This window comes from Bos mutus, chromosome 1 (assembly GCF_027580195.1).
Source record: "Bos mutus isolate GX-2022 chromosome 1, NWIPB_WYAK_1.1, whole genome shotgun sequence".
Taxonomy (NCBI): Eukaryota; Metazoa; Chordata; class Mammalia; order Artiodactyla; family Bovidae; genus Bos; species Bos mutus.
The window spans coordinates 21,375,295-21,400,141 of record NC_091617.1 but is presented as its reverse complement, the minus strand read 5'-3'; the positions used below and the strand labels follow the sequence as shown (position 1 = coordinate 21,400,141).

The 24,847-nt window shown below is 37.9% G+C and overlaps 1 protein-coding gene across 1 annotated transcript in view; it reads right to left on the bottom strand.

Annotated features, from left to right (window-relative positions):
* LOC138991825 (putative uncharacterized protein ENSP00000383407) overlaps window positions 1-24,847 on the bottom strand; it is a 50,040-nt gene that overhangs the window by 5,420 nt on the left and 19,773 nt on the right. Inside the window, exons 3-5 of the mRNA XM_070388381.1 lie at window positions 14,696-14,733; window positions 11,790-11,827; window positions 5,238-5,324 (exon numbers count right to left, since the gene is read on the bottom strand). Coding sequence (XP_070244482.1) covers window positions 5,238-5,324; window positions 11,790-11,827; window positions 14,696-14,733 — 163 coding nt within the window. The remainder of the gene's footprint in view (window positions 1-5,237; window positions 5,325-11,789; window positions 11,828-14,695; window positions 14,734-24,847) is intronic.

Below are 24,847 nucleotides of genomic sequence, written 5' to 3'. Positions count from 1 at the left end.
ACATATTGGCTCTCAGGTGATAGTCCCAGCTGAGCCCAATCTGCAGTTATCCCAAACAGGCACCCAACACGTAAGTGAAGAAACCTTTAGATGATTCTGGCCATCAGACATGTAAGTCCCCCTCAAGTAGCCATGTATGGATGTGAGAGATGGAACAAAAAGAAGGCTGAGCACTGAAAAATTGATGTCTTCCAATTGCAGTGCTGGAGAAGACTTGAGAATCCATTGGACAGCAAGGAGATCAAACCAGTCAATTCTAAAGGAAATCAACCCTGAATATTCACTGGAAGGAATGGTGCTGAAACGCCAATCCTTTGACCTCCTAATGAGAAGAGCCAACTCATCGGAAAAGACCCTGATGCTGGGAAAGATTGAGGGCAGGAGAAGAAGGAGGTGACAGAGGATGAGATGGTTGGATGGCGTCATCAACTCAATGGACATAAGTTTGAGCAAACTCTGGGAGATGGTGAAGGACAGGGAAGCCTAGCATGCTGCAGTCCATGGGGTCACCAAGAGTCAGACATGACTGAGGGACTGAACAACAGCAGCGACAGTCATTTAAGTTTTCCTAAAAGAAGCCTCAGATGTCGTGAAGTGCTGCTGCTGCTACTGCTGCGTCACTTCAGTCGTGTCGGACTCTGTGCGACCCCACAGACGGCAGCCCACCAGGCTTCCCGTCCCTAGGATTCTCCAGGCAAGAACACTGGAGTGGGTTGCCATTTCCTTCTCTAATGCATGAAAGTGAAAAGTGAAAGTGAAGTCGCTCAGTCGTGTCTGACTCTTCGCAACCCCATGGACTGCAGCCTACAAGGCTCCTCCGTCCATGGGATTTTCTAGGCAAAAGTACTGGAGTGGGGTGCCATTGCCTTCTCCACAAAGTGCTAGTTTGACTGAATCCCTGACTTGCAAAATCTATGAGTCTAATGAAATTTTGCTTTATGTCATTAAGGTTTGGGTTGGTTGGTTTGTAGCAGTAGATTATCTGCACATGCATGGACTACATCAGCGGGTCACAAATGACAGTATACTTAAGAATGTATCTTTCAGCATAAACATTCACATTCCAACTACCCTTCAAATGCAGATGCAGGAAAAAAAAGGGATTTGGTTAAAAAATCAATATCTCTACTCAGCTTCAGAGAAGGCAATGGCACCCCACTCCAATACTCTTGCCTGGAAAATCCCATGGATGGAGGAGCCTGATGGGCTATAGTCCATGGGGTCGATAAGAGTCGGACACGACTGAGCGACTTCACTTTCACTTTTCACTTTCATGCATTGGGGAAGGAAATGGCAACCTACTCCAGTGTTCTTGCCTGGACAATCCCAGGGATGGGGGAGCCTGGTGGGCTTCCGTCTATGGGGTCGCACAGAGTCGGACACGACTGAAGTGACTTAGTAGTAGCAGCTACTCAGCTTCTAGGTGATTCTAACGGAAATTAGACTTCTGACCATAGGTAACTCTAATCCTAGTAAGAACTCTCCTGAAGAATGGAAGGGGTTTCAAGATTCTTTTGTACAAAACACTAAATCTTATTATGTTCACATTCAATTCAGATAGATGTCCTTAAAATTAAGAGACTGATTTGGCAGGAAACCTTTCCTCTGGAAGTTTATTCATACATAGCACACAGACAGAGATTCAGGTGTGAAATCAGGCTTCTTTCTGTCATTCCTCACATAGTCCAGTCTAACCTGAGTTAAATCACATGCTCTTGGGAAATAATATCTCAATCAAATTGTGGTTCCTGAAAATTACATAGAATGGTAAATACACTTGTGACTATATACATTTACTATCTTAAAAATGAGGGTAACATGCCAATAAAGAAGAAGACTTAATAAGATCCAGAGAAGTTCAGCCAAAATATTTATATGCTTGCTCAGAAGAGGCTGGCCAAATAATGATACTGACTACAATTCAGGAAGGAATATTTCAAGCAAATGGCAATTCCACTGTTAAACTGGAAGGTCCTAATGTCTCTACCAATGGGATTTTTATAATGAATCTCATCAAAATCATATGTAAAAAGGATTCATTTTAAAAATAATTTTGCAGTAGTATGAGTGGAGTTAATTCTCCTTTCATTACTAACCGTATTTCCTGAGTGTATCCAGCTTCTTACAAACTGTACAAAAATATACCATTTTTTTAAACATATTTTCTGTTTCATTCATGGTATAGTCTACCACATCACACTGTTTGAAAAAAATCTCTGAATCTGCAAATATGTTTTGTTTCTTTTATCTTTTTTAAAAATTTGGCTTTGTTTTTGTTCTTTGTACTTTCTGGTACACAATAATGAAAGCTCTCTTCTTAAAAAATGTCTTTACTTAAATCATAATTTAAAAAAAAATCATAATTTGATCTTGGGTAAATTCCAATGCATAGATTTCAAAAAGTCAATTCTTTTCAGGCTTTTTCCCCCATAAAATTAAGGCCAAAATATATTTAAATTTTTAAAAAATCGATCTTAATTTACTAAAATGAATATTACTAATATTCTGCCTGTTTTGAGTGCTGAAAATAAAAAAAAAATTAATTTCCCTTAATTAATTGGCAAGTTATGCCAATCTTTCAGTTGTAACGTCCTGAGCATTCAGTTTAACCCACATGTATTTTGCAGATGTTGTCTCAGTAGCACGTATGCAGATTGAGATAAAAGTATTCCTAGAAGAAGGAAATGGATCACATCAATGGAAATGCTTCCAGCTCTTAACTTATTGTGATAAATTTTTGTCTTAACCAACATAACACAGTCATATTTTTGGGTTATGTGAATATCTTTATGGATTAAAATACCAGGCACAAATCCTTAGCTTAATATTAATATAACCTGTGGAAGTGTATTTTGTCAGGACTCCAGAGGACTAAATTTTTGCTGTTAATATAACTTGTGTCATGTGGAAACATCATTTTGTAATTGAAATTGAGAGAAATGGAACTTTTTTGGTTCTTGGAGTTTATAATATATTATTTATGTTAACATCACTCTTACAATTTCCCTACATACTTTCTTCTGTTTTATTGAAAGATGATTTTTACAATTTCATCTTTAGTGTTCAATAAAATCATGGGCTGTGGATATTGGCAATGATGTACCTACCTGTCTTCATCTCAGTAAACCTCACAGACTGCCTATCCTCAGGCCCAATAAACCACTCTTAAGTAATTATTCAATTAACAGCAAAAAATAGTGTTTAAAGTGAGAAAGAAATATTATAGGTTGATATGTAGGGCACTAATTGCTTAGAAATATTCTGAGCCTTCCAAAGGAAGCTACTACACCCATAAAATTCAAGTCCACACTTGTGGCTCATCCTTCCCTACTAAATTTCTCCCTTCAATTTACAATGGCACCAACAGCGTTGGTCTCAGGCCTAGCATTAATCCCTAGGCGATGTCCTATGACTCAGCTGGTACTGCTGAAATGTCAACTGAACTTCTTAGGCACATTCGTGAATGCGTGTGTGCATGTGTGCGTGCACAGACAGATTGAACACAGGAGCACTTAAGAATCTGAGAAATATCAAAGTGGAAAAGTCTGTAAAAGCGTTCCTTTTTGTTTTCTGACAAAATGATCACTAATCAGAAAACACCTCACCTTTGGCCAAGATATTTTGCTGCTTTGTCAATATAACTGTAATAGAATTACTTACCTATGACTGCTAATTTTATTTTTTAACTTTACAATATTGTATTGGTTTTGCCATGTATCAACATGAATATGCCTCAGGTATACATGTGTTTCCCATCCTGAACCCTCCTCCCTCCTCCCTCCCCATACCATCCCTCTGGGTGGTCCCAGTGCACCAGCCCCAAGCATCCAGTATCCTGCATCGAACCTGGACTGGCAACTCATTTCATATTTGATATTATACATGTTTCAATGCCATTCTCCCAAATCATCCCACCCTCTCCCTCTCCCACAGAGTCCAAAAGACTGTTCTATAAATTTAAAACAAACACCACAACATTTTACAGAAAGGAAGTTTAAGAAAATAGAACATTTGAAGAAGTTTATGGAAAAATTTATAACAAAAATATTCTATAATATAGTTATAACTTCTTTATTCATAGGTTGATGTGGAATAATCTAAAAGTAACATGCTTATTACAGAGATGGATGAATGAATGGATGGGTGGATGAAAGTTTAATTAACTAACCTAGGTGTGAATGAATATCACTAACATTCATGAGGTAAAGACAGAATTTAATCAAACACAATATAAGTAAAACATTGCCTATCTTATAATTTTTAAAAAATGTCTAATATAATCCCCAAATGTTTCACTTGTTTATTTATTTATAATGGAGAAATCTGTAAGTATTGAAATTAAGCTCAAAACTATTCAGTAGAACATTATTCAATCTTGGATAAAATTGAAGCAGTTCAAAGGAAAATGATTATTTTCATAAATGATTACTTTGTAAATCTATGAGCTCCTTCACAGCACTCAAAAGGCAAAATTTGAACAATCATACTATGTAACTCCTAACTATAAAAATATTTGTCCCCAAATATTAAAATATCTTTTAAAATTAAATTTAAAATTCAAATTAAATTTAAAAATACAAATAGTTAAATAATCAATAACTAATATGAGCAATTATTTATTGTTCCAGTAACACTGAAGGAAAATACCAAGGATATTAATTTTTTATGTTATTGTCCATCTTTGTGAACTCTTAAGACTTTCTGTTTTATTCATAACCTTTCCAAAGTTAAGTAATTTTAATTATGAAATCATTTATTATTAATAAAGTTTTTTACACCTGGCTGCTAATTTGCTCTTCTTAAGACTTTTTTTAAATAAAATGACATAGTTTTGCATTAATAGTCAAGGGTATTTCTCTTAAATATTTAAAGAAAATCTAAAAATCACAAAGGTTAATATATTAATGTTATTTTTATAAGGTTTTTCTATGTGCTGAGTTTTAATATATTTTTGCATTATTTTAGACATTAAAGGATTTCAAATTTTTTGTAACTGATTCTTTGCTTCAACTGGGAACTTAATTAAATTATACTTTCCTTCTGCATGTCTGTCCACTTACACACACAAGTATACATTCTATTAATAATATACAAATTCTATTCTTTTAGTTTTTCCTTCTTAAGTAGACTATAATGCAATGCTTATTTTAATGAAGAAAGATGTAAATTTTTCTTACTTGCCCTTTATACTACTTTGGGAAAATGCAAAGTCAGCGGGAACTAAATTTAGCAATTACCTTTCAGCTGACAGAGTCTTCTCATGTGGGAGTCATTCTCAGATTTGCTGGGTTCCTGCCAAATTGTGTCATTCACAGTTTTTCCCTCTAAAGTAAAGCAGAAGATTGGTTAGAAGTCACAGTAACATCTGTCCAGTAAGTGTAGGAAATTCGATATCAAAACAAATTGAACACACAGGGGTAGCATGGTAAGTAATATGTTGAGAAAGCATCGTGGTCCATTCTGGAGAGTTCTGGTCCCTCATGAATACAACCAACGTTCTGTGGGCTCCCCTTTTTTTTTTTCCTATGAACTAAATAAGGACCTACACGTAGATGGTAGAAGGTTGCTACTGAAATACTCTTGAAAACTTTTGATTACATTATTCTTGGAGTATTTTTCTTGAATTAATAACCATTTATTTTTTATATATCAAAGTAGCTCCATCCTCCACATTCTTCATTCTTTTTAACAAAATGGTTAAGGAAGTATATCGAGAGAACATTGAGCTATTTCAAGAAACTCTAAGACCCTTGACTGGGAGAACAATTTCTTCTAAGTGTTAGCTTTGTTCTCCCAACACCTGGAGCAGGGTCTAAACATGCTGTAAAGAACTGAACTGCACCAGAATGAAGAACTGGAAGCCCTTCTAGTGAATGTCGCTCAGTCGTGTCTGACTCTTTGCGACCCCATGGACTCTGCAGTCCATGGAATTCTCCAGCCAGAATGCTGGAGTGGGTAGCCATTCCCTTCTCCATGGGATTTTCCCAACCCAGGGATTGAACCCAGATCTTCTGCATTGCAGGAGGATTCTTTACCATCTGAGCCACCAGGGAAGCCCAAGAATACTAGAGTGGGTAGCCTAACCTTTCTTCATGGAATCTTCCCAACCCAGGAGTCCAACTGAGGTTTCCTGCATTGCAGGCAGATTCTTTACCAGCTGAGCTACCAGGGAAGCCTGGAAGCCCTTCTAACCTGCTTACAAAGACTAATCATCCCACATGTTGTACCACATCATTGATAAAGCAAAGTTTAAATAATGCAACCAAAGTATTACACAAACTCAGCAGGCTGGGCTGGTTTTTATTAGAGTGTAATTGCTATACAATGTTGTGCTTGTTTCTGCTGTACGATGAAGTGAATCAGCTATACGTATACACATATTCTGTCCCTCTTGGGCCTCCCTACTGCCCCACCCACATCCCACCCATCTAAGCTCTCTGCATTCTACAGCAGTTTCCCACTAGGTATCTATTTTACATGTGGCAGTATATACAGATAGGTCAATGCTACTCTGCCAATTCTTCCCACTCTCTCCATCCCCTGTGCTGTGTCCACAAGTCAGTTCTCCTGCTGTGCTGTTTTTAAAGTCACTATTTCCTTTGATATTTGACTACAGAGAAGGCAGGTGATCATCAAAAACTGTGTTATAGAGTCTTGTGAGCACAAACTGAAAACACTATGACAATGGCATATATAAATGGAAAACAAAAGTTGGCTTGCTTCCTTTCATTTCAGGCCATACACTATTCAAATCAGAGCCGACATTCAAAATATTTAGCAACTACTGCTCACAGGGCCTTGACAAGTGAGACAGAACTCAGCTCCTGTGGATATTACCACTGGTGGAAGCTCAGACCCTATTAAAATGCAGATGTCCTTAGTAGATGCATCCATAGATGATCACCACTTTGGTCTGAGCGCTTTTCATACCCTATCCAGGAAACTGGCTTTCAAAAGAGGAAGACTGGGGTTTGAGTATCCAACTCCTAAGCCCCGCTGGGAAGAAAGTGTGCCCACCACTCTGAAAAACTCCATAAAAAAATGAATTATTGAGTGAATAATCCAGTTGTCTTGTCACTACAGATGTTTTATAACTAGTGACCCCCTATCATCTAAATGGCAAAGAGAAGCATCATCTATTAACTTTCTAAAAATAATTAGATTTTTACTTCAGAATCTGCCTGCAATGCAGGAGTCCCAGGAGACTCAGGTTCAATCCCTGGGTTGGGAAGATCACCTGGATGAGGGCCTGGCAACCCACTGCAATATTCTTGACTGGAGAATCCCATGGACAGAGGAGCCTGGTGGGCTACAGTCCATAGGGTCACAAAGAATTGGACAAGCCTGAAGCGACTTAGCATGCACTAGAATTAAAATACACATCAAACCAATTGCTTCTGTTATTACTATGTATACTATAGCCACAAAAACTGAAGAAAATCGCTGGTACTTGAGATGCTATGATAAGTCTTTTATAATTCAACCATTGTTTATTTCATTCCTAAATTCCTAGCTATGAAAATATAGCTAAGAGATCATCTTGACTATGGGCCCTCCAAGCTAAAGTTGGGAAACTGGAAGGTAATCAGCCAATAAAAGGTTTTTTTTTTTTTTTTTTTTTTTTTAGTAAAAGAAATAATTCTGAATAAGCCAATAGTTTTTTGTCTTCAGTTCAGATCAATTGCTCAGTTGTGTCCAACTCTTTGCAGCCCCATGGACTGCAGAACGCCAGGCTTCCTGTCATCATCCCAGACCTTCTCAGATTCATGTCCATCAAGTCAGTGATGCCATCCAACCATTTCATCCTCTGTTATCCCCTTTTCCTGCCTTCAATCTTTCCTAGCATCAGGGACTTTTCCAATGAGTCAGTTCTTTGCATCAGGTGGCCAAAGTATTAGAGTTCCAGGTTCAACATCAATCCATCCAATGAATATTCAGGACAGATTTCCTTTAGGATTAATGGCTTTGATCTCCTTACAGCCCAAGGGACTCTCAAGAGTCTTCTCCAACACCAGAGTTCAAAAGCATCATTTCTTTGGTGCTCAGCTTTCTTTATGGTCCGACTCTCATATCATATATCTCATCCATATATGACTACTGGGAGAACCATAGACGAAAACCATTTGACTAGATGAGCCTTTGTTGGCAAAGTAATGTCTCTGCTTTTTAATATGCTGTCTAGGTTGGTCATAGCTTTTCTTCCAAGGAACAAACGTCTTTTAGTTTCATGGCTGCAGTCAGCATCTGAAGTGATTTTGAAGCCCAAGAAAATAAAGTCTCTCATTGTTGCCATTGTTTCCCCATCTATTTGCCATGAAGTGATGGGACTGGATGCCATGATCTTAGTTTTTTGAGTATTGAGGTTTCAAGCCAGCATGTTCACTCTCTTTTTTAACTTTCATCAAGAGGCTGTTCAGTTCTTATTCATTTTCTGCCATTAGGGTGGTGTCATCTGCATATCTGAGGTTACTAATATTTCTCCCTGCAATCTTAATTCCAGCCTGTGCTTCATCCATCCCAGCGTACATTCACATGATGTATGCTGCATATAAATTACATAAGCAGGGTGACAACACACAGTCTTGAAATACTCTTTTCCCAATTTGTAACCAGTCCATTCTTCCATGTCTGGTTTTACTCTTGCTTTTTGACCTTCATAGAGATTTTTCAGAAGGCAGGTAAGATGGAGAAGCTCTATACAGTCAGCAAAAACAAGACCGGGAGCTGACTGTGGCTCGGATCAGGAACTCCTTATTGTCAAATTAAGACTTAAATTGAAGAAAGTAGGGAAAACCACTAGACCATTCAGGTATGACCTAAATAAAACCCCTTATGATTATACAGTGGAAGTGAGAAATAGATTTAAGGGCCTAGATCTGATAGATAGAGTGCCTGATGAACTATGGATGGAGGTTTGTGACATTGTACAGGAGACAGGGATCAAGACCATCCCCAGGGAAAAGAAATGCAAAAAAGCAAAATGGCTGTCTGGGGAGGCCTTACAAATAGCTGTGAAAAGAAGAGAAGCAGAAAGCAAAGGAGAAAAGGAAAGATATAAGCATCTGAATGCAGAGTTCCAAAGAATAGCAAGAAGAGATAAGAAAGCCTTCCTCAGCAATCAATGCAAAGAAATAGAGGAAAACAATAGAATAGGAAAGACTAGAGGTCTCTTCAGGAAAATTAGAGGTACCAAGGGAACATTTCATGCAAAGATGGGCTCAATAAAGGACAGAAATGATATGGACCTAACAGAAGCAAAAGATATTAAAAGAAGTGGCAAGAATACACAGAAGAACTGTACAAAAAAGATCTTCATGACCAAGATAATCATGATGGTGTGATCACTCACCTAGAGCCAGACATCCTGAAATGTGAAGTCAAGTGAGCCTTAGAAAGCATCACTACGAACAAAGCTAGTGGAGGTGATGGAATTCCAGTGGAGCTATTTCAAATCGATGCTGTGAAAGTGCTGCACTCAATATGCCAGCAAATTTGGAAAACTCAGCAGTGGCCACAGGACTGGAAAAGGTCAGTTTTCATTCCAATTCCAAAGAAAGGCAATGCCAAAGAATGCTCAAACTACCACACAATTGCACTCATCTCACATGCTAGTAAAGTAATGCTCAAAATGCTCCAAGTCAGGCTTCAGCAATACATGAACTGTGAACTTCCAGATATTCAAGCTGTTTTAGAAAAGACAGAGGAACCAGAGATCAAATTGCCAACATTAGCTGGATCATGGGAAAAGCAAGAGAGTTCCAGAAAAACATCTAGTTCTGCTTTCTTGACTATGCCAAAGCCTTTGACTGTGTGGATCACCAGAAACTGTGGAAAATTCTGAAAGAGATGGGACTACCAGACCACCTGACCTGACTCTTGAGAAACCTGTATGCAGGTCGGGAAGAAATAGTTAGAACTGGACATGGGACAACAGACTGGTTCCAAATAGGAAAAGGCTGAGTATGTCAAGGCTGTATACTGTCACCCTGCTTATTTAACTTATATGCAGAGTACATCATGAGAAACTCTGGGCTGGAGGAAGCACAAGCTGGAATCAAGATTGCCGGGAGAAATATCAATCATCTCAGACATGCAGATGACATCACCCTTATGGCAGAAAGTGAAGAGGAATTAAAAAGCCTCTTTTTAGTAAAAAGTGAAAGAGGAGAGTGAAAAAGTTGGCTTACAGCTCAACATTCAGAAAACTCAGATCATGGCATCTGGTCCCATCACTCCATGGGAAATAGATGGAGAAACAGTGGAAACAGTGTCAGATTTTTTTTTTTGGTGGGGGGCTCCAAAATCACTGCAGATGGTGACTGCAGCCATGAAATTAAAAGACGCTTACTCCTTGGAAGGAAAGTTATGACCAACCTAGATAGCATATTCAAAAGCAGAGACAGTACTTTGCCAACAAAGGTCCATCTAGTCAAGGCTATGGTTTTTCCATTAGTCATGTATGGATGTGAGAGTTGGACTGTGAAGAAGGCTGAGCGCCAAAGAATTGATGCTTTTGAACTGTGGTGTTGGAGAAGACTCTTGAGAGTCCCTTGGACTGCAGGGAGATCCAACCAGTCCATTCTGAAGGAGATCAGTCCTGGGTGTTCTTTGGAAGGACTAATGCTAAAGCTGAAACTGCAGGACTTTGGCCACATCATGTGAAGAGTTGACTCATTGGAAAAGACTCTGATGCTGGGAGGGATTGGGGGCAGGAGGAGAAGGGAACGACAGAGGATGAGATGGCTGGATGACATCACTGACTTGATGGACATGAGTTTGAGTGAACTCCAGGAGTTGGTGATGGACAGGGAGGCCTGGCCTGCTGCAGTTCATGGGGTCACAAAGAGTCGGACACGACTGAGAGACTGAACTAAACTGATTCCTATCTCTTGAAAAATTTTCCAGTTTGTTGTGATCCATACAGTCAAAGGCTTTGGTGTATTCAATAAAGCAGAAGTTGATGGTTTTCTTGAACTTTCTTGCTTTTTCTATGATCCAACGGATGTTGGCAATTTGATCTATGGTTCCTCTGCCTTTTCTAAATCCAGTTTGAACATCTGGAATTTCTTGGTTCATGTACTGTTGAAACCTAGCTTGGAGAATTTTGAACATTACTTTGCTAGCATGTGAGATGAGTGCAATTGTGTGGTAGTTTGAACATTCTTTGACATTGCCTTTTTGGGATTGTAATGAAAACTGAACCTTTTCCAGTTCTGTGGCCACTGCTGATTTTTCCAAATTTGCTGGCATATTGAGTGCAGCACTTTCACAGCATCATCTTTAGAATTTGAAATAGTTCAACTAGAATTCCATTCCTTCCACTAGCTTTGTTCATAGTGATGCTTCCTAAGGCCCACTTGCCTTCACATTCCAGGATGTCTGGCTCTGGGTGAGTGATCACACCATCGTGAATATCTGGGTCATTAATTTTTTTTTTTTTTTGTATAGTTCTTCTTTGTAGTCTTGCCACTTCTTATTATTTTCTGCTTCTGTTAGGTCCATACTGTTTTTGTCCTTTATTGTGCCCACCTTGTCATGAAATATTCCCTTGGTATCACTATTTTTCTTGAAGCGATCTCTAGTCTTTCCCATTCTATTGTTATTTGTCATAGCCATTTAAAATTAGAATAAAACCACATTTCTTTTTTAAATCTTTTCTATATAATTCAAAGACAAATCAATTTGTTTTCATTCATCAATTTCCGTTACTTTATGGCATTAACAGAAGAAAATCACTCTTAGAGAAATAGAATGTATCATGTGCATAAGAAATCTTATGAATTACTAACCAAATACTTTACTTTCAGACATAGATCTCCGGATTGACCTAGAAGAATAAAAGAAACAGATATTTAAGTCTAGATTTAATAAATTATGTTTTAAGTGAAATAGAAATTAGATCACTTAGACATGAGTGCAAAGCCATGGTGAGCAGAAATAAATTCTACCTCTAAGTAAGTTTTACATTTGGACCTGAATTTTCCTGAGCCTAGATGACAAAGTGTAGTTAATCAAAGTATAATCTTGGATTGGAAATTTTCATGCAATATAAAGAAACATTCACAAATCTCAGCACTCCCAACCCTGCAAAAAGAAAACAGTAGGCCATTCTATATGAGTGTACCTCAAAATAATCAAATAGTTCTTCTAAAAATAACTATATTCAATAAATACAGAAAAATACTGCAATTTGAATACAACCACTGTATAATCCCTAATAAAACAATGAAAAATGAAATTCCTCAGTCGTGTCCAACTCTTTGCGACCCCATGGACTGTAGCCTACTAAACTCCTCTGTCCGTGGGATTTTCCAAGCAAGATTACTGGAGCAGGTTGCCATTTCCTTCTCCAGGGACCTTCCTGACCCAGGGATCGAACTCAGGTCTCCTGCATTGCAGGCAGACACTTTACCCTCTGAGACACCAGGGAAGCCCAATAAAACAATAAATGTGTGCAATAATCGCCAATTCTAATTAAAGTTTTTAATTGAAAGGCTGATGGGCAACGTGTGCTGGATGGATCAGTCTGATACCATCTGAACCCAATACGCAAGTTTACAGTCATAAAAATAGAGACAAGCCGATATATGAGCTTCCCATGTAATGCAACAGGAAGTATAAAGTCACTGATGACCTACTTTAAAAATAAATACATAAGACAGAAATAACTTGGATCTTATCAAGCCTTATGAAACTTTAATCTTATCAAGCCTGGAGATCTAACTAAAAATTTACAGTAAACAGAACAGAGAACATGTGTTTAAAAACACACACACACATAGGATGCAATCAGTAAAATTCAAACTATAAAAAATTCCTCAGAAAGAACAATTCAGTTTTTTCAACAAATAAATGGGAGGAGAGACCTATAAATTGAGAAACACGAACAAAATGCAATGCATGAGTCTTCTTTGGATCACGATTCAAATAAACCAGCTACTATTAAAAAAAGCACTTGAGGCTACCAGACACATTTTAACACTGACTCTAGACTTGGTGATATTTGATTATTTTTCTTATTTTGTTCCAGTGTAGTAGTTATGTTTTTTTCTAAATGTGATGTTGTAGTTATGCTTTTAAAAATAATTCTTGTGTTTTTAATGATATAGTGGAACATGAAATTGTATGTCTAAGAAATGCTTTATAAAAATCCCAGTGTGGGTGGTGGGAATGGTGAGTCAGGTGGGTAGAAATGAAATAAGATTGACTATAAATTGATACTTGATTGTGTTAGTCAATTTACACCTTCGGTGAACATAAGCATATTGTGTATGTATAAACAATTTTGTTATAACTGGGGTGTTTTCCATTATTCACCTTTTTTAAGCTCAGGTTTATAAGCAAACTCCTCCATATAGAGTGTTTCTTTTTTCTTAACCATGTTATTTTGTTTTGTTTTAATTTTTTACTGCAAAATACTTATTCAGGACATCTCTTGGGAAGTAGCAAGTGTTCCAAAAAAAAGCTACTTATAATATTATAAAGTGAAGTAGGTGCATAATGACAAAAGGGATTATTCTTTTTAGGGGCGTGATGGGCAAAAGAATTGAGGGACTGAATAAAGTTTTCAAGTTTAACTGGTAGGAATTTGCAAAGCACGTTAATTGATTTGGCTTATGTTTGAAAAACCTAGTTTAGTCATCATCGGGTGCTTTCCCTCTCATTTATCCTGCTTCTGCCCCTCCGTGTTTGGGTATCATCTAATCCGTAGAAGCATCAATCATAAACCAAAAGCTGCAATTTTGTGTAAGTATTTGATTTGGGATTAGCGAGTTCCTTATCCGTGGATAGAATAAACAGTTACATAGGAGGGGCGACTTTTAAGACTGATAAGAGCCCTGATTAAAAAACCCTTCTTTATTCCTACTCATGCTTAAAATGCCACTGATGTAGTTTAAGTAGCTAACTATGGCTGAAATACAACTACCCTGGCAGGTGCTCTAAGCTGTTAATCATGCAATTACCTACTTACTATGGATGCATTTTATATCCTTACTGGGAGAAAGCTTTTAGCAAGAAAGGGAGGAAAGACTATGAAAGCACAAAGTGCTTTGTGGGTGGAGGTGGGGGCAGAGGGAGGTTTGGGGGCTGGTAAGAGCTGTCAAAAAAGACTACATCCAGAAGAAGTTCACATATTGACAATTTAGTCTCAGACCATTCCGGGGTGCAAGGAAGTTGTTCTTCTGTATCATCAGCAACCAATCTGGAAATTTCCCCATAAACCAACTTCCTGCTTCTATGTATTTCCTGCTTATTAGTTAAAAATCCCATTACCTTATGCAACATGTGTGTGTCGCATCCTCTGGCAGCTTGATGTGCTGAATATAAAGCCAAGCCTGACCTAAATAACCCAAATCTCTTTGCAAACACATTTTTATTTGGATTAGAAGAACTCCAGAAGATTAATAGGTCACCAATAGAAACATGTTTTCGAGTAGGCTTCCACTTTAATCTGAACCTAGTTTAGACACGTTTCTTCTTCTGAAAATTTAATTTTTGCATCCTTGTCTACAGCAATGTCACAACACCAGTTTCCTATGCATCAGCATAAATACAAATGGTAGCAGAGTAAAGTATACCTAGATTGGTAAGTGACGATTTTTAAAAAGCACTTTGACAGGAAACCCACTAAAATATTCCATTCAACATTATAGAACTAAGAGAACATAAAGTTTTCAAAGTAAATTTGACTTACTTTCTTTTTGTTTTCCCATTCTCAAAATTAGAAACTTCCTGTAAAATAAAATAAAAAGTAAAATAAAATAATACCCCAAGAAATCATAAAGATATTTCAAGTATAGTTTATCTTTGCGTATAATCCAAATGGAGTTCACTTTGCCTTGTCCTACTAAAATGACTGTATTTTTAAATATATTTAGTATAATCATGGTTCTGGTTTTTACTTTTTTCTCTATTTGTGACTTTGATACATGTTTACCTTAGTGTAAGCCCTTGACAGTTAATAAGCAAATCCTTTAAACAAAAATCTGTAGTTAAATCCTTGTAACCTCAACTTTATATCCTCCATCAACCCTTCAAGACCACAAGGAAAGATATATACGAGTATGTTAATTACATTCTCTTCTTTTGAGAAAGATGGACAGTAGCTTACCACAAAACCCCAAGTGTGCTGAAATACACCTGTGATTCATCCAGGCTTTTTCTTCAGAGAAGCTGATGTCATATCCCTTACACCCTGGCAGAATACAATGTCAACATGTCTTTCACCATCCATCTTTGAAAGGGCTTAAATTGCTTCTAGGCACCTTTAAGAACTCTCTTCAGATTTTCTCTTTATCATTCATCCAGTCTTTCATCCTAAAACCATTTATGTATTTGGTGTCCAAAGTGTTTTTTGAACACATGTTATATGATAGGCAGCAGATCATGTTCTGAATAATTTTTTTGGTGTGGTAGGAATTTTTATAGTAAAGAATTTGGGGACCAATATTCCATATAAGGAGAAAAACATAGAAGCTAAGGCTGAAAGGAGTGGTGAACAAAAATCAGAAGAAGGAAAGTACTTTTTTTTTAAATTAAAGTGTGCTTGATTTACAGTATGGCATTTGTTTCAAGTATACAGCATAGTGTTTTTTGCAGATTTTACTCACAGTTGGTTTTATTACTGCAATGCTTGAGAGCCTGAGTACTGTAAAATCCAAGATAAGCTTTCCCCTACATAGTAACTGAGGGGGCCCTTCCTCAAACCCTTATTATGTTTTTATCAAGATTTAACTTCAAGGACAATTTGAATTACCTATTTCAAGTTGTTGAGTAGAACTGAAAACCCATCTGCTGAAGCAGTCAGTCCCCAAACTTGAACTACTTTTGCCAAATTAAGATGCCTATGGATCACCTAGAGGACAGTCTTGTAGAAGAGAGCTGGGCCAGAAGTAAAGATGAGGGAGTCATAAACCAAGCCCTGACATGAGTTGGAATAGCAACAGAACCTTGAGGAGTTAGTGGTCAGATTGATCACTCCTTCGATTCTCTATGCTTTGTTATCATGTGTCCTAAAAGTAATCAATCTCTATTCATGGTCTTTTTATGAAATTCAGTCTTGGTCTAAATGCCTCTGACCCTCAGCCCAGAAGCTCATTATGTCTTTTCCCTCACAATCAGCAGACACACCAGCTTTGTGAGGGTCATCAGGAAAGGGGATGGCCACCTATCTTTGTGTGGCCATCATATATATGATATATTCCTATCATATATATTTGGAATTTAGCTAGGAAGGACCAAACTTCCCGTCCCCATAAGCATGCAGTTTGGGTCAATTATGTCTCAAAAATCTGAATCCATTGTCCCAGAGTCACATTAATCTGTGTACATGAGTGTAGATAAATCTCTTCAGATCGCAAATCTTGTTCTCTTCAGAATACTTCTGTCTCTTTTGAGTATGTTGAGAAATGGTTAACTCTAAACTAGTTAACCAATACCAAAGACAGATTTGAAACAAGAAAGATAAGAAATGTTAAATATCTTTCGTATTTGTTATCACTTGAAACATATTCTTTTTGAATCCACTTATTGTATCAATAATTCACTGTTTTTTTGCTACCAAAGAGGTTAATTCCAGATGACACAAAACTTGTGTGAAACTGAGCTCCAAGTGTTTGAATTGGGGAAGAGGGCATATTATTCAAGCAGAGTCTCCTGCTTCACCTGGGTGAAGCCTTGGCTAAGTTAATATAATCAGATTTCAATCCTACACAAAGCTGGTTAAATATACATGGCTACTGATGTGGTGAAAGGGACACAGTTACATTAAGAGATGAGGTTTAGAGGTATCTGGACCAAGATTGAAAAAATTTCATGTAACCATACTCGGATACTGGTAATTTTTAAAACAAATATTGTCACAACATTCTCTAGAGACTGTCTACTTTATTCTGTTTTACTGGAATCCAGGTCACAATTTTTGCTTGTAATGAATCAGCTTAGGTTTGGGGATCTTTTACTAAAGAGTTTTCTTTTACTGACTACTTTGAAAAAGATTTTGAGCTAGAATTTCTTTGGAATCTCTATCAAAATGAAAGAGATAATGTGGTGCTTCTTAGGGAACCTGTGTCCTACAAGAGAGTAGGAGAGTGAAGCACACGAAATGTGCTTTCAAGTGTGATGATATGAAGGAAAAGGATTACTCAAACAGGGCAGAAGACGTCTGTTCCCTGGTGTTGCTTAGTAGTAAATGACTACTGAACTGGTTAAGCAATTTTTAGTACTGCTTGTACCGAACAGTCTGCTTACGTAAGCAGACTGTCACATGCTTCGGAGTTCAGACCCTAGGGTCTTTATTCCTGGAGGGGCAAGTCAAGAGGCACCACACACAGCTTTATTTCAGAACTATATCTGTGTGTGTGTCTGTGTGTGTGTGATACTCTGAACTACAAAAGGAAAATATCACTTCAGAGAGTCAATGAAGTCATTCTGTCTACTCCATTAATTTGACACTTGCCATAAATACCAGGTAAAGCGTGCTCCTATTAGCCTTTATTATCCCTTCAGTCAAGTACTAATCATTAGTCTTATCTTTCATTCATTAGGGAATTTGTAGCTTAATTTAATTTTTACCCCTGGCAATTTTTAGGAAAATAAAAAAATGAAATGTAGACAAATTATTATGAATGGGCTGGTAGAAACTAAAAAAGTATGTCTAAGCTGTGTTATTTTTCAAGTAGAAGAGGGTAGGCTCTAGGAGCAAAGCACTTTCACATAACTATGAAACTAGATCAAATTAGGGAAAATTTAAAAACAATTTGAAATGAAAAAAGAGAAGATGCCTTTTAAAAGAATACAGAAATTTTGGATACCAACTGCCATCCATCTAGTCCCATACTGTGGGGTTGAGACTGTCCTTTGGGGTTGAATCTAATATGTGCATGTTTCTTGCATTATTGGTTTTTAAATCTTACTTTCAAATCACAAAGTCAAAAGGAAAAATGAAGCGAATATGTCAGGACTTGTTGTTGCCAAGCTAATGGAAATGTGAAAAGTATTTCTGTACAGAGAATATTGATTGACAGTAAATGATGGTGTAAATCCCATGGTGAGTTTTTAAGACTGAAGAGTTGATGAGATCTGACCTTTGATTTGCAGATGAATAAATTGAGGTCCCAGATGGTAAACTGACTTGTCTAGGGTCACACATACAGTGTTTACCTTGGTTAAACGCTAGACATTTTCATCGCTCCCATATATTCCTTAAAATAATATAATTCATTCATTCATATATCCACAGTTGATTTAACAAACATTAATTGAGCATCTATTATGTACCATACACTCTTTTAGAGTCAAAAAGGTATTGCAACTGGTTCTTCTCTCAAAAGCCATAATTAATGACTACTGCTCTCAGCAGGAGGGTCCTGTTGGATTTCATGATTTTTCTAATTTTGAAGATTAAATGAGCTAGCCTTTATAAAATCTCCAAACCAATCAAGGTACTTACTGATGTTATTTCTCATTAGATTAATTATTCATTAACGGTTACATAGAATTCCGATATTGAGGCAGGAGTCGAACATAAATATGATACACATAGTTGTATACATACATATACTTCTAAGTCACTTCAGTCGTGTCCGACTCACTAGGCTCCCCGTCCCTGGGATTCTCCAGGCAAGAACACTGGAGTGGGTCGCCATTTCCTTCTCCAATGCATGAAAGTGAAAAGTGAAAGTGAAGTCGCTCAGTCGTGTCCGACTCTTAGCGACCTCATGGACTGCAGCCTACCAGGCTCCTCGGTCCATGGGATTTTCCAGGCAAGAGTACTGGAGTGGGGTGCCATAACTTCTTATTAAAATAAGCTAACCCAATTTCTTTTATTTCAACTCATTCTCTTGCAAGAATAAAGCCAATTCACTTGCATAATTAAAATGATTTTAATATCAAAATGCCATTATTCCAAGATTGCTGCACCCAAACTGAATGAGCCTATGTCTGGACATTTCTTAGCCTTTTAGGCTTCAATAAAGGTCCCACAGATGTTCAAAAAAAGACATGGAAATTCACAGAAGTTCCTTTAAGAAAATTCTAAAAGGCATCTAGCAAAGAGGATGCTTATGATGCTTATAAAGTGGGTTAATTTTGCAGTGCATTGAAAGTCACCAGAGAGATGAAAAAATATGTAGCCAGCTTTCAGCTCTGTTCTGAAAACAAGGAGGAGTTTTTTGTGCTGGATAACAAACCATCTCCCTGTGAAGGAGGCCTGCAACCCATGAGTTCTTCCATGCTGTCTCTTTACCAGATTACAAACATGTGGAGAAAAATCACATGAAGAAGTCTCCTAAATTATTGAATAGACAACACCACAAAGAAAATGTTAGTAACTATAGCTAGTCTGAGCCCAGGAGGTTAAAGCAAGTTGCTATTGTTTTTTCTAATTTCTTGATTAACACAGTATCAGAATAACAATGGCAGAATACTCATGGATTATCGAGCATAGTTCCAAATGCTTTATATGTAGTAATTCATTTAATCCTCTCAACAATCTTGTGAGGTTTATATTGTTATAATCATCTTCAATGTACAGATGAATAAACTGAGGAACAGAGCAGTTAAATTGCATAAGGTCACATAACCAGTAAGTGGTAAAACTGAGATTTTATGCCTGATGCCTTAGTGAGTACACAATACTACTTCTATGCATGCATGCATGCAAAGTCACTTCACTTATCTCCGATTCTCTGAGACTCTGTGGACTGTAGCCTACCAGGGTCCTCTGTCCATGGGATTCTCCAGGCAAAGATGCTGGAGTGGGTTGCCATGCCCTCCTCCAGGGGCTCTTTCTGACTCAGGGACCAAACTCACATCTCTAAGTCTACTGCATTGGCAGGTGGATTCTTTGCCACTAGCGCCACCTGGGATTACACAGATAGAAAATCCACCCTTCATCTAGATCAGAGATCCCATAAATGAACGCTGTTGGCCAGAAGGGAGAGTGATGTGAAAAAGAAGAGAAAATATAGTGCTATGTGCCACGACTGGGCTTCCCTGGTGGCTCAGATGGTAAAGAATCTGCTTGCAATGCAGGAGATCTGTGTTTGATCCATGGGTTTGAAATACTCCCTGGAGAAAGGAATGGTTGCTCACACCTGTATTCTTGCCTGGAAAATTCCATGGACAGGAGAGCCTGGCAGGCTACAGTCCATGGGGTCACAAAGAGTCGGACATAACTAAGTGACTTTCACTTTCACTTTTCATATGCCACTATTAAACAGAAAACTCAGAAAAAAATATTCTTAACAAAGCAATAATATGAATAATTTAGTATTTTTGCACATAACCTTTTACTTAATTTTTGGTGGAGTATAGTTGCTTTACAATGCTATGCTACTTTCTGCTGTATAGCAAAGTTATACACATATCCACTCTTTTTTACGTTTCCTTCCCATTTAGGTCACCATGGAGCAGAGTAGAGTTCCCTGTACTGTACAGTAGGTTTTCATTAGTTATCTATTTTAGAGTTGTGCATCCTAGTCTCCCAATTTATCTCATCCCCTTTGGTAGACATGTTTACTTTCTACATCTATATCTACTGTATTCTTGCTTTGCAAATAGTTCATCTGTATCATTTTTCTAGCTTCCACATATAAACAGTATTATACAGTATTTTTGTTTCCCTTTATGACTTACTTTACTCTGTATAACAATTTCTAGGTCCATCCATGTTGCTGCAAATGGCACTATTTCATTCCTTTTCATGGACAAGCAATATCCCATTGTATATATGTACCACATCTTCTTCACCCATTCATCTGTCGATGGATATTTAGGTTGCTTCCATGTCCTGGCTATTGTAAATAGTGCTCCAATGAACACTGGGGTGCATGTATCCTTTCAAATTATGGTTTTCTCCAGATATTTGGTCAGGAGTGGGATTGCTGGATTATATGGTAGCTCTATTTTTAGTTTTTAAACAAACCTCCATACTGTTTTCCATAGTGACGCTACCAATTTAGAGTCCTACCAACAGTGTAGGAGGGTTCCATTTTCTCTATTCATTCTTTAGCATTTATTTGTTTAATGTTTTTGATGATGGTCATTCTGACTGGGGCTTCCCAGGTGGCACAGTAGTGAAGAATCTGCCTGGCAATGAAGGAGATGCAAAAGATGCAGCTTTGACCCCTGGGTTGGCAAGATCCCCTGAAGGAGGAAACGGCAACCCACTCCAGTATTCTTGCCTGGAAAACTCCATGAACAGAGGAGCCTGGTGGGCTACAGCCCATGGGGTCGCAAAGGAGTTGGACATGACTGAGCATGCATGCATGTATTCTGACGAGTGTGAAGTCATATCTCATTATAGTTTTGATTTGAATTTCTCTAATAATTAATGATGTGGAGCATCTTTTCATGTATTTTTTGACCATCCTTATGTCTTCTTTAGTGCAATGTCCATTGAGGTCTTCTGCCAATTGTCTGATTGGGTTGGATTCTTTTTTTAATTGAAGTACAGTTGACTTAAAATGTGTTAGTTTTAGGTGTGCAGCACAATGATTCAGTTATATTTCATTTTAGACACATAGCATGTACTCTTTTTCAGATTCGTTTCCCTTATAGGTTATAATGAAATATTAAGGATAGTTCCCTGTGCTATACAGTAGGTCCTTATTGGTTATCTATTTTATATAGAATGAATATGTAGTTTTATTTGAAGACAAGTGTATGAATAGTAGATTGATGTGTTTTAAATGCACTAATCATTTTGTGAATGCCATCATCATAATCATCAAAGAATACCCAGTAATTTATGATGGCACATTTAATTAAAAACCGGCACTTCAGGAATCATTGAATTTAGATGCCAGACTTCACATTGGAGCCCCCACAGTATATGACTATAATAAACCTATAGTTCTCAGGGAAAACAGATTTTATCCCCCCATGAGAATGCATTCAAGAAGAAGCAGCAGAAGCAATATCAGTTCATTCTGATGTGAAAAGTAGACTTTCTTGCCAGCCCGTCTAGCTCCTGTCAAAGAGTAATAATTCTATGTGCTAATGAATTCTGATTTCCTCAAGAGAAACAGGTGGTGTATGGTATCCCCACAAGGCTCATCATCTCAGGGCAGATCTTAGAACTTGCAGCACCTGGAGAATGCATGAGTACTATGTCTAACCCATCAGGGACAGGGCTGGTAAACTGTGGAGAACTTGGCCATTTGTCTACTGGTGAGCTAAGTGAGCTTTCTATCAATCCCGAACTAACAAACTCCTCTCACAGTGCTATGAACATCCAGGTGGTGAAATAGGTTACTTAGAAGATGGTTATTTGAATTACAAAAGATTCTTCCTTTTCAAAAAGGTTCTTTTCCAGATTTTTTTTTTCATGGAAAGACATCTTATTTTAAAGATAGCTATGCGTAATGTGTCAATCCCAAATTCCCAGTCTATTTCTCCCCACCCACCTTTCTCCCTGGTAACCGTAAGTTGGTTCTCTAAGTCTGTGAGTCTGTTTCTGTTTTCTAAATAAGTTCATTTGTACCATTTTTTAGAACTTGCTTTTGTTTATTATTAGAACTTCCTTGAAGTGAAAGTGTTAGTAGCTCAGCTGTGTCTGACTCTTTGCAACCCCATGGAATGCAATCTTCCAGGCTCCTCTGTCTGTGGAATTTTCCAGCAAGAATACTAGGGTGGGTAGCCATTCCCTTCTCTAGGAGATTTTCCTGGCCCAGAGATCTAACCTGGGTCTTCTGCACTGGGGAGCCACCTGGTAACTTGCTTAAGTATCCTTAGATGTGTTGTGATTCATGAAATTATATTTACACAAGTCTTTAGAGAGAAACAAGGTCCGATGCTGTAAAGAGCAATATTGCATAGTAACCTGGAATGTTAGGTTCATGAATCAAGGCAAATTGGAAGTGGTCAAACAGGAAATGGCAAGAGTGAACATCGATATTCTAGGAATCAGTGATCTAAAATGGATTGGAATGGGTGAATTTAACTCAGATGACCATTATATCTACTACTGTGGGCAGGAATCCCTTAGAAGAAATGGAGCAGCCCTCATAGTCAACAAGAGTCCGAAATGTAGTACTTGGATGGAATCTCATAAACGACAGAATGATCTCTGTTCGTTTCCAAGGCAAACCATTCAATATCATGTTAATCCAAGTCTATGCCCCAACCAGTGATGCTGAAGAAGCTGAAGTTGAATGGTTCTATGAAGACCTACAAGACCTTCTAGAACTAACATACAAAAGTGTCCTTTTCATTATAGGGGACTGGAATGCAAAAGTAGGAAGTCAAGAAACACCTGGAGTAACAGGCAAGTTCGGCCTTGGAGTACAGACTGGAGCAGGGCAAAGGTTAATAGAGTTCTGCCAAGAGAACGCACTGGTCATAGAAAACACCCTCTTCCAACAACACAAGAGAAGACTCTACATATGGACATCACCAGATGGTCAACACCAAAATCAGACTGATTATATTCTTTGCAGCCAAAGATGGAGAAGGTCTATACAGTCAGCAAAAACAAGACCAGGAGCTGACTGTGGCTCAGATCATGAGCTCCTTATTGCCAAATTCAGACTTAAATTGAAGAAAGTAGGGAAAACCACTAGACCATTCAGGTATGACCTAAATACAGTGGAAGTGAGAAATAGATTTCAGGGACTAGCTCTGATAGATAGAGTGCCGGATGAACTATGGATGGAGGTCTGTGACATCGAACAGGAGACAGGAATCAAGACCATCTCCAAGAAAAAGAAATGCAAAAAAGCAAAATGGCTGTCTGAGGAGGCCTTACAAATAGCTGTGAAAAGAAGAGAAGCGAAAAGCAAAGGAGAAAAGGAAAGATATAGCCATTTGAATGCAGACTTCCAAAGAATAGCAAGGAAAGATAAAAAAGCCTTTTTCAGTGATTGGTGCAAAGAAATAGAGGAAAACAATAGAATGGAAAAGACTAGAGATCTCTTCAAGAAAATTAGAGATACCAAGGGAACATTTTATGCAAAGATGGGCACAATAAAGGACAGAAATGGTATGGACCTAATAGAATCAGAAGATATTAAGCAAGAGGTGGCAAGAATACACAGAAGAACTATACAAAAAACATCTTCATGACTCAGATAATCATAATGGTGTGATCACTCACACTCACTTAGAGCCAGACATCCTGAAATGTGAAGTCAAGTGGGCCTTAGAAAGCATCACTATGAACAAAGCTAGTGGAGGTGATGGAATTCCAGTTGAGCTATTTCAAATCCTGAAAAATGATGCTGTGAAAGTGCTGCACTCAATATGCCAGCACATTTGGAAAACTCAGCAGTGGCCACAGGACTGGAAAAGGTCAGTTTTCATTCCAATTCCAAAGAAAGGCAATGCCAAAGAATGCTCAAACTACTGCACAATTGCACTCATCTCACATGCTAGTAAAGTAATGCTCAAAATTCTCCAAGCCAGGCTTCAGCAATACATGAACTGTGAATTTCCAGATGTTCAAGCTGGTTTTAGAAAAGGCAGAGGAACCAGAGATCAAATTGCCAACATTGGCTGGATCATGGAAAAAGCAAGAGAGTTCCAGAAAAACATCTATTTCTGCTTTATTGACTATGCCAAAGCCTTTGACTGTGTGGATCACAATAAACTGCGGAAAATTCTGAAAGAGATGGGAATACCAGACCACCTTACCTGCCTCTTGAGAAACCTGTATGTGGGTCAGGAAGCAACAGTTAGAGCTGGACATGAAACAACAGACTGACTCCAAATAAGAAAAGGAGTACATCAAGGCTGTATATTGTCACCCTACTTATTTAACTTATATGCAGAGTACATCATGAGAAACACTGGGCTGGAGGAAGCACAAGCTGGAATCAAGACTGAAACTAGAACACTTTCTAACACC